This window comes from Orcinus orca, chromosome 3 (genome assembly GCF_937001465.1).
Source record: "Orcinus orca chromosome 3, mOrcOrc1.1, whole genome shotgun sequence".
NCBI classification, from domain to species: domain Eukaryota; kingdom Metazoa; phylum Chordata; class Mammalia; order Artiodactyla; family Delphinidae; genus Orcinus; species Orcinus orca.
The window spans coordinates 58,857,984-58,872,500 of record NC_064561.1 but is presented as its reverse complement, the minus strand read 5'-3'; the positions used below and the strand labels follow the sequence as shown (position 1 = coordinate 58,872,500).

Sequence of the window (14,517 nt, the reverse complement as noted above, 5' to 3'; positions counted from 1 at the left end):
CATTTGGGGGGGGAGAGCTCCAGGGCCCCTGGAGACCCGCCCCCTGTGTCTCTCGACATTGACGCCAGCATTTAAGACTAGCACCTGTTGTTTAACAAGTTTACTTTCTTCCCTTAGAAAAAAAAGACAAGGAAAAAAAAGAAAAGAAGAAGAAAGCAAAAAAGGCCTCAACCAAAGACCCTGACTCACCATTGCAGAAGAAAAAGAAGAAAAAGGTAGCGTGAGTTCCTGAGGAGTCTCAGGCGCGAAAAGGGGGCCCAAACCCAGTCCCCAGGGTGAATGTGATCAGCCCCAGCCTCTGCATGTCAGGGTAGGGGTTCGTGTGGGCCAGACCTGGTCACTGTGCCCCTTCCATTCTCAGGGTCCAGAACGGGGGCTTGTGCGTTATGATACACTAGAGAAGAGCTAGGGGTGGGGCGTCACCCTGAGGGGCACGAGGTCTGTGCACATGGGCACCACGGAGTGGCCCTATGTTGCTTGTGAGATAGAAGGATATTCTTATGACAAGTGAAGAAAGCAGAGCCCCCCCAGGTGGGCAGGGAGGCCAGGTAGGCTGTTGCAGGTTTCCAGGTGAGAGGAAACATTCCCTGGCATGTGTGTGCCCCAGCGGGCAGGGCATCCCCACCACAGAAACACACACAGTCTGCTTCATGCAGGTCAAGGGCTGATCCCCTGGCGAGGGGGCCCTCAGCACCTTCTACTCAGGCGCAGTTCTCACCATGGCCAGCAGGGCTTCAGCTGTGGTCAGAAAAGCTGAGCATCTGCTGCTGCAAAGCCCTGAGCTCCTTCCTCCAGAGCACACGGGGGCCGCCATCCCTACCCTCGGGATCTCTATATGCCCAAAATCTGTTCTGGGGGAGCCACGAATCCTCAGGAGACAACTGTCACATCCCCTCCTGGTGGGGGCAGCGTGGGTGGGGAGATGCTTCAGGTACAGGAGCCTCTCATACGTACTTCTCTCTTCACAGAAGAAGACGGCAGAGCAGACTGTCTGAGGGACACCAGGCGGCAGGTGCACTTCCTGACCCGGGAACCCCTGCTGACCATCTGCTCCCCGGGAAGAGTGGGAGGGCAGGCCCAGCATTCACCGTGGTTCCGGGGAGCTAGACTGGGCTTCGTGGGTAGGCCCTGAAGGGAAGGGGGTTTGGTGAAAGAGGTTGCATTCCTCAGGGTCAGTGGGTGATGCCGGGAACCAGAGCTGTAGAATCAGAAGTGTCCGGGACAGGCCTGGCAGTGACCGACACTGAGTGTGCAGTGGGAGGTGGGCGCTGGTCTGGTGCCTCTGTACATGAGGATAAGGCTTGAGGTCGGGGACAGCTCAGTCTCTCCCTTGCCACTGCCAGTTCCTTTTCCTTATGATTTTGTAATTCGAGGGCATTTCCTCATGGGAAGGAAGATGATTTGCTCAAAACAAGCCATTCTGATGGCTCTGTGCTTCCCAGGTAGTGGTGAAGTGGTTAAGTGATCCGCCTGGCTGAGCCGGCCCCAGCCTGCTGTAAATGGGGGTAATATAGGCCTGGGCTGGTAGTGAGGATTCAGTGCAGTTAATTAAGCTCTAAAGCGCTCAGCCCAGTTCCTGGGACATGGTCAGCACTGACAAGTATCCACTGTGGTTAGTTAATGCCCCTCCCCTGCATAGGAGATGCCAGATTTTGAGTTTGTTCTCCTTGGTGGAGAAACAGGTCAGGAAGTCTGACGTTACCTTCTCCCAAGGATTTCTTAGCCAAGTGGTGGCCAGCCCCGTGCCTCTTCCCTCTGCCCACCAAGGGTTGGAATTGAATTTTTAACTTCCCCTCCTTCCCCAGAAGATGATGGCCAGCTGCGGTGTCCGTGCTGGCCAAGCCAGTGAGCCCTGCAGAAAGGCTGGTCCCGGGAGGAGGAACCACGCCCAGCTCCCGTGACCTCCACTCACTGACCCTGGCCTGACTTCTGTGCCGACAAAGGATGCCTCGTATGGACATGTACAATACATATATATATTTTTTAAGTGACCTGCCCCTCCCTTCTCAGACCCAACATGCCCAGAGGTCTCGGGACTTGCCACCTCTGCCCTGCAGACCCAGTGAGGCTCAGCCTGCGACTCCTTCCATGCCCCTGGTCTCCAGCTATGCTGAGGCTTTGTCCTTTTTGTCAGTTTTCTCCCATTTTGTTTGTGTGTTTTTTGTAATAACTCAGAAAATAAAAGACGTGAAGGAAAGGTGCAAGTTCCCATTGCATCTGGGGCAAACGTTTTGCAATTGATTGATCCTTGGAAGGGAGAGTCTGGCTGACACTTGGCAGATGAACAAACCATCGCTCAGGATTTATTCTTGACCGTGTATCAAGGCTCTGTGATACTGTGGTGAGTGACACACTGTTTGCCAGAGGAGACTCAGCAAAAGGCCCTGGTGTTGAATTGGGGTGGGGAAGCCTTCCTGGAGGAGGTGGCATCTAAGCTAAGGGGGAGCTCAGGCATGGTCATGGCTGGTTGCTGTGGTAGGTAGGTCAGGCAGATACCCAGAAGCAAGAAATGGAAGGGGGTCTTCCAAGTCACCTTTTGAAGTTAGGACAAGCTGCGGGCAGGCTCTCTTGAGGTACTTGGTGGAGAGTAGCTGGCAGGGACAGTAGGAGCAGGACGCCCAGTTAGGACTGAGTTGTCCACGTGTCTAGGTAACAGAGGTTCTGCGATGATGAAGGCAAGAAGTGGAGGAACCTGAAAGATGTGTCAGGGTGACGTCCGCAGGACTTTGTGATGGCCAGTGATGCAGAGGGCCACTTCCCTGAGCCCAGAGTAGTGTGGAGCACCCAAGGTCATGGAGTCCGCTCCAAGGCTTTTAGCCTTCTGCTAAAGGCAGCAAGAGGCCGTGCAGAAACAGAACACTGGGCTGGGGAGGTCTGGGCGAGCCAGGGTGGCATCCACATTTACCCTAACTTGGGGCTCCTGGGCCAGGCCCTCCCCCAGGGAGCCTCTCCCCCCTTAAGTGTGTTGATCTAGAACAGAGGCCGCAGAGCAGTGTCCTATTGGGCTTTTTTGACCCACAGCAAGTCTTCAGACTTAGAAATAGAGATTTCAGTGAACTTCCTCATTTGGGGCTCCTCTTGAAAAGTCCAGAAATCTGACCACAGGGGCCTCTGCTCCTCCTGGTAATGAGCAGCTGGGGCACTGCAGCGGCCGCCCCTTAACTAGGACATAGGCCCCCCACTTCCACAGCCGCCACTCCCTGGTGATCCCGACACAAGGGCCCATGTTGTTGCCATCTGTCACCACACTTGTACTGTTCTCAGTATAGAAAAGAAAATGGGGACGTGAGAAGCCGGACCCAGAGGAGCTTGTGCTTAAAGAACTGTGGGCAAGAGCCTGTTTCTTCTTGGAAGTAGGGAATGTATCTTGTGTGTGGAACATGGAGACCAAGCGTGTCCGCGTCCAAAGACTGCAGCCCCGCTCCCCACGGCCCGGCCCCGCCCCACAGGCATCTGTATTTGGGCTCTCCGGGCTGTGTCCTCCCACCAAACCACAGGATGCAAGGTCTGCAGTTCACCCCCTTCGGGGAAACGAACCGGACCCAACAGAGCAGCCAGGAACTGGGAGTGTTCTACTCACTACCTTTTATTCTCACAGGCGCCGTGGCCCTGAGGGCCGATGACAAGCTTGGCTGCGCAGACGGAACTGGGGGTTGGTAGAAAGGAGGGGCTGCGGGTGGAGAGGCTGGTTCTTCCTGGGTGGGTGATGCTGGGGAGAGGGAAAGGGCGGCTCCTCCCCCCGTTAAATGGGCTGGAAGGCCGAGGCCAATGGGGGAGGGGACAGCAGAGGTGTCCGTCCTGGGGCTTGGGTCAGTGCCATCCCTTCTCCCTACACCTGCCCACCTCTTCCATGGGCCTAGATCTTGGAGCACCATGTGGTGTCAGAAGTGGGGGTCAGCCTGGTTCATGGTCCATCTCCCCGGGCCTTATGTCCCTGCTAGTGGATGGGGTTTTGAGCAGCAGGGCCCTTCTGCATTGTTAATCTGTGCCGTTCTGATGATTTGATGTGTCCAAGGATGATGGAGAGCCAGGCGCCAGAGTCTCATAGAATGAGGTGCAGGGTAAGAGACGGCAAGGGGAGGGGTGTGTAAAGGAGGGAGAGGGGCTAGGGTAGGGGGCCAGGGAAGCTGTGGCCATGCAGGGCTGGCTGAGTGCTGGCGTCTGCGTCTGCTGTGCTCACAGGATGACTGCGGAGAGAGACACAGCAGGTTAGGGTTGGAGTCACCTGTTGCTGCCCCTTCCCAGCATCCTGTGGCCTCAGAGCAGTCGAGGACTCTACCCTCCACTGCCTCCCGCTTGGGTACAAGTACTGACCGTCATAGCCCCTGAAACCCCCAACCCTGGTCCTCATCTGTGAAATGGATGTTGGAGAATGGCCCAGGGTCATCTACCCACGAGGGAGTAGGCCCCTCGGGGGCTAAGCTGCTAGGGACCAGATCCCCTGCAGGGGCCCTTACCCTGACCGAGATCCTGCTTGGACATGCCCAGCCCAGACGACAGATCCTCCATTTCCAGTGGGTCTGCAAAGGAGCACAGTGTCCACGTGTTAGCTGCAGCCCAGACTACCGCACCCGCTGACAAGGGGCCTGGGTGGGCTAGTTCTGCCCAACCTCGCCACGAGCCTGGTGCTTGGTAGAGCAGACATGAGTGGAAGGATGCTTGTTGGATGGCTGCAAGCGGCAATGAAGTGCGGCCGGGCAGTTAAGTGAGCAAGGCCAAGGAGGGGGTGATGCAATCAGATGGGTGGATCTGGAGACTCCTGGATGCATGCGTGGATGGGTAAAGTGGAAGGACTGAAGGATAAATGAGTAAGTAGATGAGTGTGGGCAAAGGAGAGAAATAATAAATGCACAAACAGATAAGGAATGCACAGGTGGGTGGATGCATGGCTGAGTGGCTGCCCCCCAGGAGTTGTCACCTCGAGTGTCCTGGCCCCAGGTGCGCCAGGAGAGACCTCCTGCCCCTCAGCCTTCCTGGTCCTTCCTGCTCCTGGCACAGCGGCCACTGCTTACCGCTGCAGTTATGGTGCCCACGGCTCCTGGTGTGGGGGACCTCGGTGCCGTTGGGGAAGACGCACCAGCAGTAGCCGATGCTCCCATAGCATTGGAGCGGCATATAGTTGCCATTCTCGTCGCACTTGGGCCTGAACATGCCCGGGTGGATGTCAGGGATGCGGCTGACCTCTTTCTGGCACTTGGTCAGTACTGAAGCGACAGGCACGGTGAACACAGTGAGTGAGCAAGCTCTGGGCCAGGGTCTCAGCAGAACCAGAGATCCACATACCACTGCTGTGGGCCTAATGCCTTCTGTCCAAATGGCTGTACTTGCTCTACCCATTGCACAGATGGAGAAACTGAGGCCTGAACCAACAAGGTCCAGGATCAAAGAGGAAGTGAATGGCTGTGTGGCTAATTCATCCCAGAACATGATTTCTTCAAACACTCAATGCCTATTAAAGTTTAGAATTGCACCTGTGATTCTGACTTCTAGAGAAAAGCAATGGACACCTTGGTAAGTCTGAGCTTGCATTACTGGGGGTATCCAAGTAGAAGTGGGGGTTACTATGTGATGGGGATGTTATAGAGGGGATTCAGACATTAGCTGGGAGTTGGTCGAGATCGCATCCAGTGTGCCCTCTATGACTCTGTGATGGAGAATCTGAGGCCCAGAGAGGGGTGGACCGTTGATCTTCCACTTCTGAAACTGAAGCCCAGAGGGAAGAGACTTGCCCAAAGTCACACAACAAATTAGCACCAGGATGAGAACACAGGACCCATAAAGGCTTTAGGGCTGAAAACCCTGGTATACATTGTCCATGAGATGGAAAAACCCCAAGGCCCTCTTATCTAGTACCTGCTGGCTGTGTGACCTGGGAGAGGTCCCTTTGAAGGGCCAGAATCATGAGCCCAGCCCTCTCATGGGAACCTGCAGGGTGCAGTGCTGGGTGGGGAAGGTCATTGCCATGACTCCTGGGATGTTTTGGGTGGTTGTTGCTCCAGGCCCCCTTGTGCAGTACCATCCGCCACAACGAGGGTCACCTCCTGAAGGGAGGACTCGGTACCCCAGACAGGATGGGGGCTGGGGGCAGCCAAGCCCAGAAGAGCAGGCAGGAGAGACAGGAGTGAGAGCTGAGAGGCTGGGAGAGTCCTGTGCATGGATCAGGGAGTGCCTAAGGCTCTACCCCTGAGGGAGCTCCCAGAAACCCTGCCTCCCCAAGGCTCCCATTCCCTCTACCTTTTGGTGGAACTTCAAAAGGCTTCTCCTCCAGCGAGATCTTGCTCATTTCAAACAAAAGCCACTGATGCATCCAGCTCTCAAAGAGCTAATGGGGATAAAGGCAGAGAGTCAGGCTCAGTAGCCCTCTCCAACCCAGCCTGACTCTGTCCCTGGGGACAGAGACATGGAGGGCCAGCGGGAGCCTGCTTCCTCCTTAGAGACCCCACAGGGCTTGGTCACTCTTCCATGGCTGTGGTTTTCTGGGTGCTGGTAAGCCGCCTCCAGCTTCCTGAGAATGGCTTCCCTGCTCACCCCGCCTCTTCCCAGGGCTGCTCTAGATGTCAGGAGAGGGAGGGTACCAGGGCAGGGGAAGCTGCTGACCTTCCAGTTCATGCCATCCATGGTGTCCTTAAGGTGTTTCAGGTTTTCTGGGAAGCTTCCCTTCAGCTGCGGGTACACCTTCAGGGGGTCAGACTTCTGCAGGGTAGCAAGGCAGGAAGGAAGGTTAAAAAGCTTCCTGGCAGGCAAGGTTTAATGTGCAGCCCATGTTCCCCTGGTCTTCCGTTCTGAGGGCTGGACCCCAGACCTCAGCATGTTGGAGCTAGTGGGGAGGGGAAGTGGTCTGGGTAATACGGCTACACAGCTACAAGACCCCAGGGCTAGGAGTTGGGAGACCCAGTTCCAGGCCCAGTTCTACCAATAACCCTCAGTCTTCTACTCCTTGCAGGCTCCTGTTCATCTTTCAGGTCTCACCTCCTTCAGGAGGACTTCCTTGACCTCATCCCAACCGCCCAGCTAGGTTGGGTTCTCGGCCTCTTTCCTCACAAAGCCCCCTGCACACCCCTCATCACCTGGTCACCTGTCTGTCTCCCATGCTAGCCTGAGGTCTCCGTGGGGCTAGGAGCTGGATCTGATTGCTCCCGATTGTGGGTCCAGAGCCTTGCACAGTGCCTGGCACTGAGTAGACATGCAGCAAAAATTGGGGAAGGAAAAAACAGGCATCTTCAGCAAGTCACTTCCAGACTTTGGGCTTTGGTTTCTCCATCCCAAACACAAAACGGGGAGTGGCGGGTCTGGACTTCATATAACGTTTAAGGGCCACACTTGTCTTCCTTCACTAATCTGGTGATCCCATATTGGATGTCTGCTGTGAGCCAGGCATGGCGCAGGTCTTGAAGCATAGCCTCACTGGGGGCTTATGGGGATGGGGCAGGAGCTCAGGGATGCCTGGCCAGGTTCCGCTCACCAGGAGCAGCCGCATCACATGGTCCTGCGTCATGTTGCCATACTTGGTGGCGTTCTGCACGGGCTGTGGAAGGAAGGAATAGGGTGTTTCCCAGCACTGGCCCATGGAGGAGGGGCCCTAGAGCAGAGCCAGCAGCTGGGGTCTGGGTGAGAGTGTGGATTCCCAGATGTTCAACAGGCCCACCTCTGCCACCTCCAAATGTGAGGGCTCGGGCAAGTCACTACCTTCCTGCCTCAATATCCTATTCGTCAACTCTGCATAAGCTTTCCTGCCCAAGGCTTTGTGGACGGGAGATTGTTTAGTGAACAGAAACGTTATCCATATATGATATCAAGGGATCTGAGAATAGGAGGGACTGTGAGATGCTTGGGAAATGAGAAGTATTTCGTAAGTTGTGGAGGACTGAGCCCTCTTCCCAGGGAGGGCCCCAAGAGGCTCCTTCCTCCCCCACCTCTGGAGTTCCTCCTCCTCCCCCAGCAGTCAGGACCCCCTCTCCAGCTCTACTTTTCCCGGGCCAGCTGTCCTCCCCTGTCCCTTGGCACCTGCCCTCCATCCAGGCTAGGTAATGCTTCCCTCTTCCGCCGCCCTGGGGCTGGCCTTACCTCCGGGCCTTCCATGGGCAGGTCCTGCAACAGCATCGGGGCGCTGAGCCGCATCTTGGTCAGAGGCTTGGCGGCTGTGGGGCAGAAGGTACAGCATGAGCGTGGCCCCAGGGAAGAGGGCACTCAGCTCCGGGGACCGAGATCTCAGACCCAGATGAGGGGCTGGAATTCCAGACCAGAGAGAAGGGACAGCGGGCGCAGCTGGGTACAGGAATGAGGGGTCTTTTGAGGTGAGAGACGGGGGGGTGAGGGCTGTGGGGATGGGGGGGTGAGGGCTGTGGGGATAGAGGTGGGGCACGCACACTTGGGAAGCTTCATGCGCAGGTTCTCCAGCTGCAGGTTCTGCGAGGTGACTGTCAGCTTGTCCAGGCGGCCCTGCTGCTGGTACAGGAAGTAGGCGGTGGTGGCCTGGCCAGCCAGGAGCAAAGCCACCAGGATGGAAAAGCCTGTGTACAGGGCTCCACGGCTGCACTTGCTGTTGGGGGCAGGGAAGATAGGTCAGAAGAGGGTCCGCGGAGGTGGCTGCCCCGAGGACTAGCAGGGAGTGGGGAGTGTGCCCCCCATTTCCAGCCCTCGGCCCTCAGCTACCCCTAACAAACACACACTTTAAACACAAACAGGTGCCTATGAACCTACAGCTTGAAGACGTTCCCCTGACCCCCTACCTCCAACCAGTGCTGCCCCTATAGCCCTCCCAGGTGGAAATCCTGGAGCTGCCCCTGGGCCTAGGCTGCGTGGGGAAGAAGCGGTGACAAGTGCTTGTCTTCTCCAGACCTTGGTCCCACCTGTGCAATGATGGGTCGAGGTGGAGGGTCTCCCCAGGTTCCCTCTACCAGAGGATCTCCTGAGGATCAGGGCTGCCCTCCAGGCAGCCCCCACTATGCACCCAACCCCTGTAGTGAAATCAGAGATGAAGGAAGGAAGTAGGGCCTGGAGAGCAGAGCATGCAGCCCACCTGAAAAAGAGAAGTGAGGCCTTGCCATTTTTAGGAGTGGGTTGGGTGCATCAGACAATGTCTGGCTGGAGCAGGGCCAGGGACCACCCCCTGTGGGAATACATCCTCTGCCCAAGACACTCCCTGTGCCTCTGAGCACATCTCTGCCATTCTCTGGGCCTGTTTCATGGGTACCTCTCACATCAGCAATTCTAGAATTTGGTGGTCATCATCTGAAGTAAGATCTGTCTGTGACCACAGAAGTATTGTGAATGGTAATATCTACCGGGGATGGGGGTTAGGAAGCAGGGTGGGGCGTATCTCAGCAGGATTTTGGTGCCTGAGCCTGTATGACCTGGGAGAACGTCTCACGCTCTCTGGACCGGCTGGCTGCACAGGGAGGGGTGGCCGGACCTCGGCCAGCCCTTGGAGCTATTGGCCTTGGATACACTTTTGAGGGCACATGTAAATATTACGTGCCGGGGAAGTAAGGATCCCACCCCAGGACCCTGAGAGTTCCTGACCGGTTTGTTTTCTCCCACCTACCCCAGGGGTAGAACTACTAGGACCCCACTGGAAATTGAGGACGAGGCTGCACCCTGCTTACTCCAGCAATCAGCAAGGATAGTTTAGGAACCTCCAGGAACACCCTGCTGCCTAGTAACTCATGACATCACAGACATGGCTCATTCTCACTGGCTCTCTGCTTGTCAGTCCTCTGTGATTTCTGGGCCAAGGCCCAGCCCAAGGGATTATTATTCTGAAAGGAGAAAGTAAAAAGCCTGTGTGGAGAAAAGGAGAAAAACCGACAGGAGGGGAAAACAAATCCTACTCATTGGCCTTCCCAAGGAACAGGGGTGGCCTGGCCTCTGAAGTGGTGAAAAGTCCACCCAAGTCTGGGTCTTGCCCGAGTTCAAGCTCTACAGTCTCACCCCTTCAGCAGCCCCACACCCAGTCTAGCCCCAGCTCTGCCTCCCGCCATCCCCTCTCTGAACCTCAGTTTCTCATAAGGCCTGAGACTCTAGAGAGTCATAATGAAGACGAGACCATGTAACCTGGATTGGAATCCTGGTTCTGCCACTCCCTTAGCTCGGGGACCAGGGGCAAGTCACCACCTAACTTCTCTGAGTGAGTAACTTGAGGTAAGAACATCTACTCTACTCAAAGGTTGTTATATAAAACAAGAGCGGGGGTAAAACTCTCGACTCCATACCCAGCGTGTGGTTAGCACCCCATAGGTAACACTGAGCACGAATCTCAAAGGAGTTAACAGTTAACTTGAGCATCTAGATGCCTTCCTATCTATGCATCTTGATTGCCTGTCTCCTGCTTCTAGACAAAGGCCAATTCTTGTCACCCCTCTCTTTTTTTTGTTTTTTTTTTTTGCGGTACACGGGCCTCTCACTGTTGTGGCCTCTCCCGCTGCGGAGCACAGGCTCCGGACGTGCAGGCTCAGCGGCCATGGCTCACAGGCCCAGCCGCTCCGCGGCATGTGGGATCTTCCCGGACCGGGGCACGTCCCCTGCGTCGGCAGGCGGACTCTCAACCACTGCGCCACCAGGGAAGCCCTTGTCACCCCTCTTCACTTCCTCCTTTCTACTGCCTCTTTCTTGACTAGTAATAATAATTGGCCAAAGTTGGGAGCCAACCAGAACTAGCCAACCGGAACTGGTTCTAGCCAACCAGAACTACAAATGTTGCCAGGCAGAAGTGTTCACAAAAGGGTCCAAAACAGGCCAGGACAGTTTTTAGAAGCAGTAATTGAACTAAAAGGAAAATTAGACAAGGATTTGACGAGGGGGCACCCTTTCTGCTCACTGAGCCCATGCTGGGTCTGCAACTCACTGGGAGGCCTGAGCTCAGAGGGGGACCCATCTTCCCTCCCTGCAAATCGTGCCTCTAGAAGGAGGTCAGATGGTAGAATAAACTCAAACTTTGATATCAGACTAGTCCTGGGGTTCAAATTCTGGCTCCAGTATTCAGTAGCTGCGATAACTTAAGTGAGTCACTTACTGATATGTCTCAACTTTCTCTTATGTAAAGATGGGAATAATAAAAGTACCCAACTTGGGCTGCCCTGGTGGCACAGTGGTTGAGAGTCCGCCTGCCGATGCAGGGGACACGGGTTCGTGCCCCAGTCCGGGAAGATTCCACATGTGCCGCGGAGCGGCTGGGCCCGTGAGCCATGGCTGCTGAGCCTGCGCGTCCGGAGCCTGTGCTCCGCAACGGGAGAGGCCACAACAGTGAGAGGCCCGTGTACCGCAAAGAAAAAAAAAAAGGTACCCAACTGATAGGGTTTCTAAGAGAATTACGATTGAGTAATTCAAAATTACTCAATTTTTGGCACAAAATTAATCATAGTAATGACTAATAGTGACTGAAGATTGGTGACAGGTATACAGTGAATAGGAACTATTATCATAACTCTTGTCGTAGTTATTATTACTACTACTGAGACCCAGAGAGAGACACTGATTTATCCAAGTCACACATGACAGTAGCAGAACCTGGACCAGAATCCAGCCCTCGTAAGAGTCGGCCCTCCTAGCCATGGGATTCCCCAGGATTTTCACAGGCTGTGAAAATGGTCTCTAAAGGTCTCTAGTTACCTGTCCCACAGTATGCAGTTCCTCATGACACCTCTGAGAGTCTCTCCCAAACCCATTTCTGCCTGGCAACAGCTGACATCACAATTGTAGGTCCCTGTCATTTGCGAATTATTTGGGGGAGCAGGGGCATTAGGGTAGCTGCATTCTAACCACGCCTTTTCTTTTCAGGGGAACAGATGGATGAGGCCATCTTGGAGTTGGGAAGGGGTCCTCTGGATGGCTGTGCTGGCCCCTTGCTGCAAGGGAGAGGGGAACAGGCAGGGTACCACCCACATCAACCCACAGTCCCTTCTAGAAATTTAGCCAGAGACCCCCTCACCCTTTTTTGATCCCCCTCCAACATCTCTCATTCCCTCCTGTGATGGCAAAGGAGGTCTCCATCTACTCTACAGACACCTGCAACGATAATTCCCTTGATATAAACACATATAGCAATTTATGGTAACTAGGAGGAAACTCCTCTGTGATGAGCTGCTTCTACCAATCTCTTTTAGAAAATCTGCTCCATCTAGGATCCATACTATTTTCAAAATCTGGTCCAAAATTTCTAACCTAGGCCTCATGGCCCAGCTTCAGGGGACTCTGTGAAGCTGCTGATATTGTGTGAAGCTCTAGGGAAGGAGTCCAGAGCTCTCTTGATTTTCAGAAGAGAAGTGCATGATGCATAGAAAGTTAAAACCCCTGTCCTAGAGGAGCTCCCTCACTTTACAGGAGGGAGAACTGAAGCCCAGAGCAGGCTAGAGACTTGCTCAAAATCACCCAGTTAGCACTGGGGTCAGAGCCCAAGTCCATGCCTCCTCTGACTCCCGGTCTACTGCTCCTCCTGTAGCACCGCGCACTCTGTGCGGCCCAAGGTCTGTGTGCTCTCTCCTGCTGTTCACACATACCTCTCCTGGGTTCCGGGGCGCTGGCCCAGCATGGGCACCTGCTCATGGTTGGAGATGAGGTCGCGTTGGTCTTCCATGGCTCCGGCCTCTGGTCTTCCCCACTCCTGCTGCTGCTGCTGCCTCCTGCCTGTCTAGGACGCTGAGCCCCTGGCTCACCTCTTGAAGTTGGGGCTGAGAAGGAATCTGATTCGTCCACAGGAGGGCACTCCGCCCACCTAGTAGAAGTGGAAGTGAAAGCCACAAAGCTGGAAATACCCCCCACTTGAGCAAAGCTTCCTTTAAGGGGGCAGGATGAGTCGGGGGAGGTCCCCCAGGCAGGTGGAAAGGCCAGCGTGCTTCCACTGGCTGCCCAGGGCCCTCATCACTTGTTTCTGGGCAGACCTGTGGATTCATAAGGCTCTTTGGATGTTTTGAGAAACAGGCAAATGTTCACTCCCTAGACAGGAAATCACTTTGAAGCAAAAAATACCCAAAATGCTTTGTTTGTCTCCCCTCTCACCTATAGATGAGTGGGTGCAGAAAGGGGCTGTGCCCCCTTTGTGAACTTAGACAAGTTCCTCTCCTTCTCTCAGTCCTCAGTTATGTCATCTCAAAATGGAGGAGGAAAGTTGGATTCACTGTTCCCTCTGCTTTCTTCTAACTCAAGCATTTTATGAACCTGAGTCCATGGTTCTAAGGCTCTGGTACTAATATTTGCCACCACTTACCAAGCCCTCCTTTGTGCCAGGCACTGTGCTAATCGTTTTGCTTGCTTTGTTTCATTTAATCTTTACAGTAACCCTTTGAGGGCTGTTTTATTTTATTATCTCCATTTACAGATAGGGACACTGAGGCTTTTGAGAGGCTACATGTTTGCCCAGGATCGTGCATCCAGGAATTGCAGCCCGTGATTTTAACCATTCTACCCTTCTCCCTCCTGATGCTCAAATTGTGTCGTTCAAATTCATGAAAGCAGGTACCTCTACAGGGAGGGAATGAGGAGGGACTGGGAAAGGGTACCCAGGGGAGGTTTAACTGTGTTGGCATGGTTTTATTTCTGACTATCTGTGGCTTGTAGACCTTATTTTTTTTTATTAATCTTTATGTCTTTTGTGTGTGTGTTTAAATTTTCATTAATAAATGAACAAATTTATGGTATAAGTACATGAAAAGATGTTCCACATCATTAGTCGTTAGGAGGCAAATCAAGGCCACAGTGAAGTACCACTTCACATCCACCACAATGGCTATAATCAAAAAGACAGATAACAAGTGTTGACAAGGATGTGAAGGAATTGGAACTCATATATTGCTGGCAAGAATGTAAACTGGTGCAGCTACTTTGGAAAACAATTGGGCAATTTCCCAAAAAGTTAAATAGAGTTACATATGACCCAGTAATTCCATTCCTAGATACCTACTCAAGAGAAATGAAAACACGTATCCACACAAAAACTTCATAGTGGATACACAAATGTTCATAGCACCATTATTCATAATAGCCTCAAAATGAAAATGACCCAAATATACACCAACTGATGAATGAGTAAACAAAATGTGATTTATCTGTACAATGGGATATTATTTAGCCATAAAGAAGAATTAATATCACAATAAAACTGTTATTTTTTAAAAAAGGACTGAAGTACTGATTCATGGCACAAAATGAACTTTGAAAACATCATGCTGGGCTTCCCTGGTGGTGCAGTGGTTAAGAATCCGCCTGCCAATGCAGGGGACACGGGTTTGAGCCCTGGTCCAGGAAGATCCCATATGCCATGGTGAAACTAAGCCCATGCACCGCAACTACCGAGCCTGCGCTCTAGAGCCCGTGAGCCACAACTACTGAAGCCTGCGTGGCACAACTACTGAAGCCCGCGTGCCTAGAGCCCATGCTCTGCAACAGGAGAAGCCACTGCAGTGAGAAGCCCATGCGCCGCAACTAGAGAAGGCCTGCATGCAGCAACGAAGACCCAATGCAGCCAAATATAATAAATTTATTTTTTAAAAAAAAGAAAAGAAAACATCATGCTAAATGAAATAA

The 14,517-nt window shown here is 53.6% G+C and overlaps 2 protein-coding genes across 13 annotated transcripts in view; one reads left to right on the top strand and one right to left on the bottom strand.

The window, feature by feature from the left end:
• TCOF1 (treacle ribosome biogenesis factor 1) overlaps positions 1-2,227 on the top strand; it is a 39,277-nt gene extending 37,050 nt beyond the window's left edge. For 10 of the 11 annotated variants that reach the window (XM_033406751.2, XM_033406750.2, XM_033406749.2 and 7 more), the window contains 3 exons: positions 118-215; positions 969-1,012; positions 1,806-2,227. In XM_033406751.2, the coding sequence (XP_033262642.1) occupies positions 118-215; positions 969-995 (125 nt within the window). In that variant the 3' untranslated portion in view covers positions 996-1,012; positions 1,806-2,227. The remainder of the gene's footprint in view (positions 1-117; positions 216-968; positions 1,013-1,805) is intronic. The other variant, XM_033406743.2, reaches the window with a different exon arrangement.
• A 1,341-nt stretch (positions 2,228-3,568) lies between these two features.
• Positions 3,569-12,779, bottom strand: CD74 (CD74 molecule). 2 transcript variants are annotated; one of them, XM_004280349.4, is made up of 9 exons: positions 12,495-12,693; positions 8,367-8,539; positions 8,065-8,138; positions 7,463-7,525; positions 6,598-6,693; positions 6,235-6,322; positions 5,013-5,204; positions 4,458-4,520; positions 3,569-4,187 (listed from the first exon to the last, which is right to left on the bottom strand). In XM_004280349.4, the coding sequence occupies exons 1-9, from the start codon at positions 12,569-12,571 to the stop codon at positions 4,177-4,179; spliced, it is 837 nt and encodes a 278-aa protein (XP_004280397.1). In that variant the 5' UTR covers positions 12,572-12,693; the 3' UTR covers positions 3,569-4,176. The 2 variants fall into 2 exon arrangements, with proteins under 2 accessions (XP_004280397.1, XP_012392410.1); XM_012536956.3 differs by lacking the exon at positions 5,013-5,204 and having other exon boundaries at positions 12,495-12,779.
• Between the last annotated feature and the right edge of the window lie 1,738 nt (positions 12,780-14,517).

What these genes read in the sequence shown, in the direction of transcription:
- CD74 (XM_004280349.4), bottom strand. Translation starts at nt 12,571, where the DNA reads ATGGAAGACCAACGCGACCTCATCTCCAACCATGAGCAGGTGCCCATG. An exon ending in CGCCCCGGAACCCAGGAGAG is followed by an intron (nt 8,540 to 12,494) that starts GTATGTGTGAAC and finishes TGCCCCCAACAG; the next exon opens with CAAGTGCAGCCGTGGAGCCC. An exon ending in TTTTGAAGTTCCACCAAAAG is followed by an intron (nt 5,205 to 6,234) that starts GTAGAGGGAATG and finishes CTGTCGCTTCAG; the next exon opens with TACTGACCAAGTGCCAGAAA.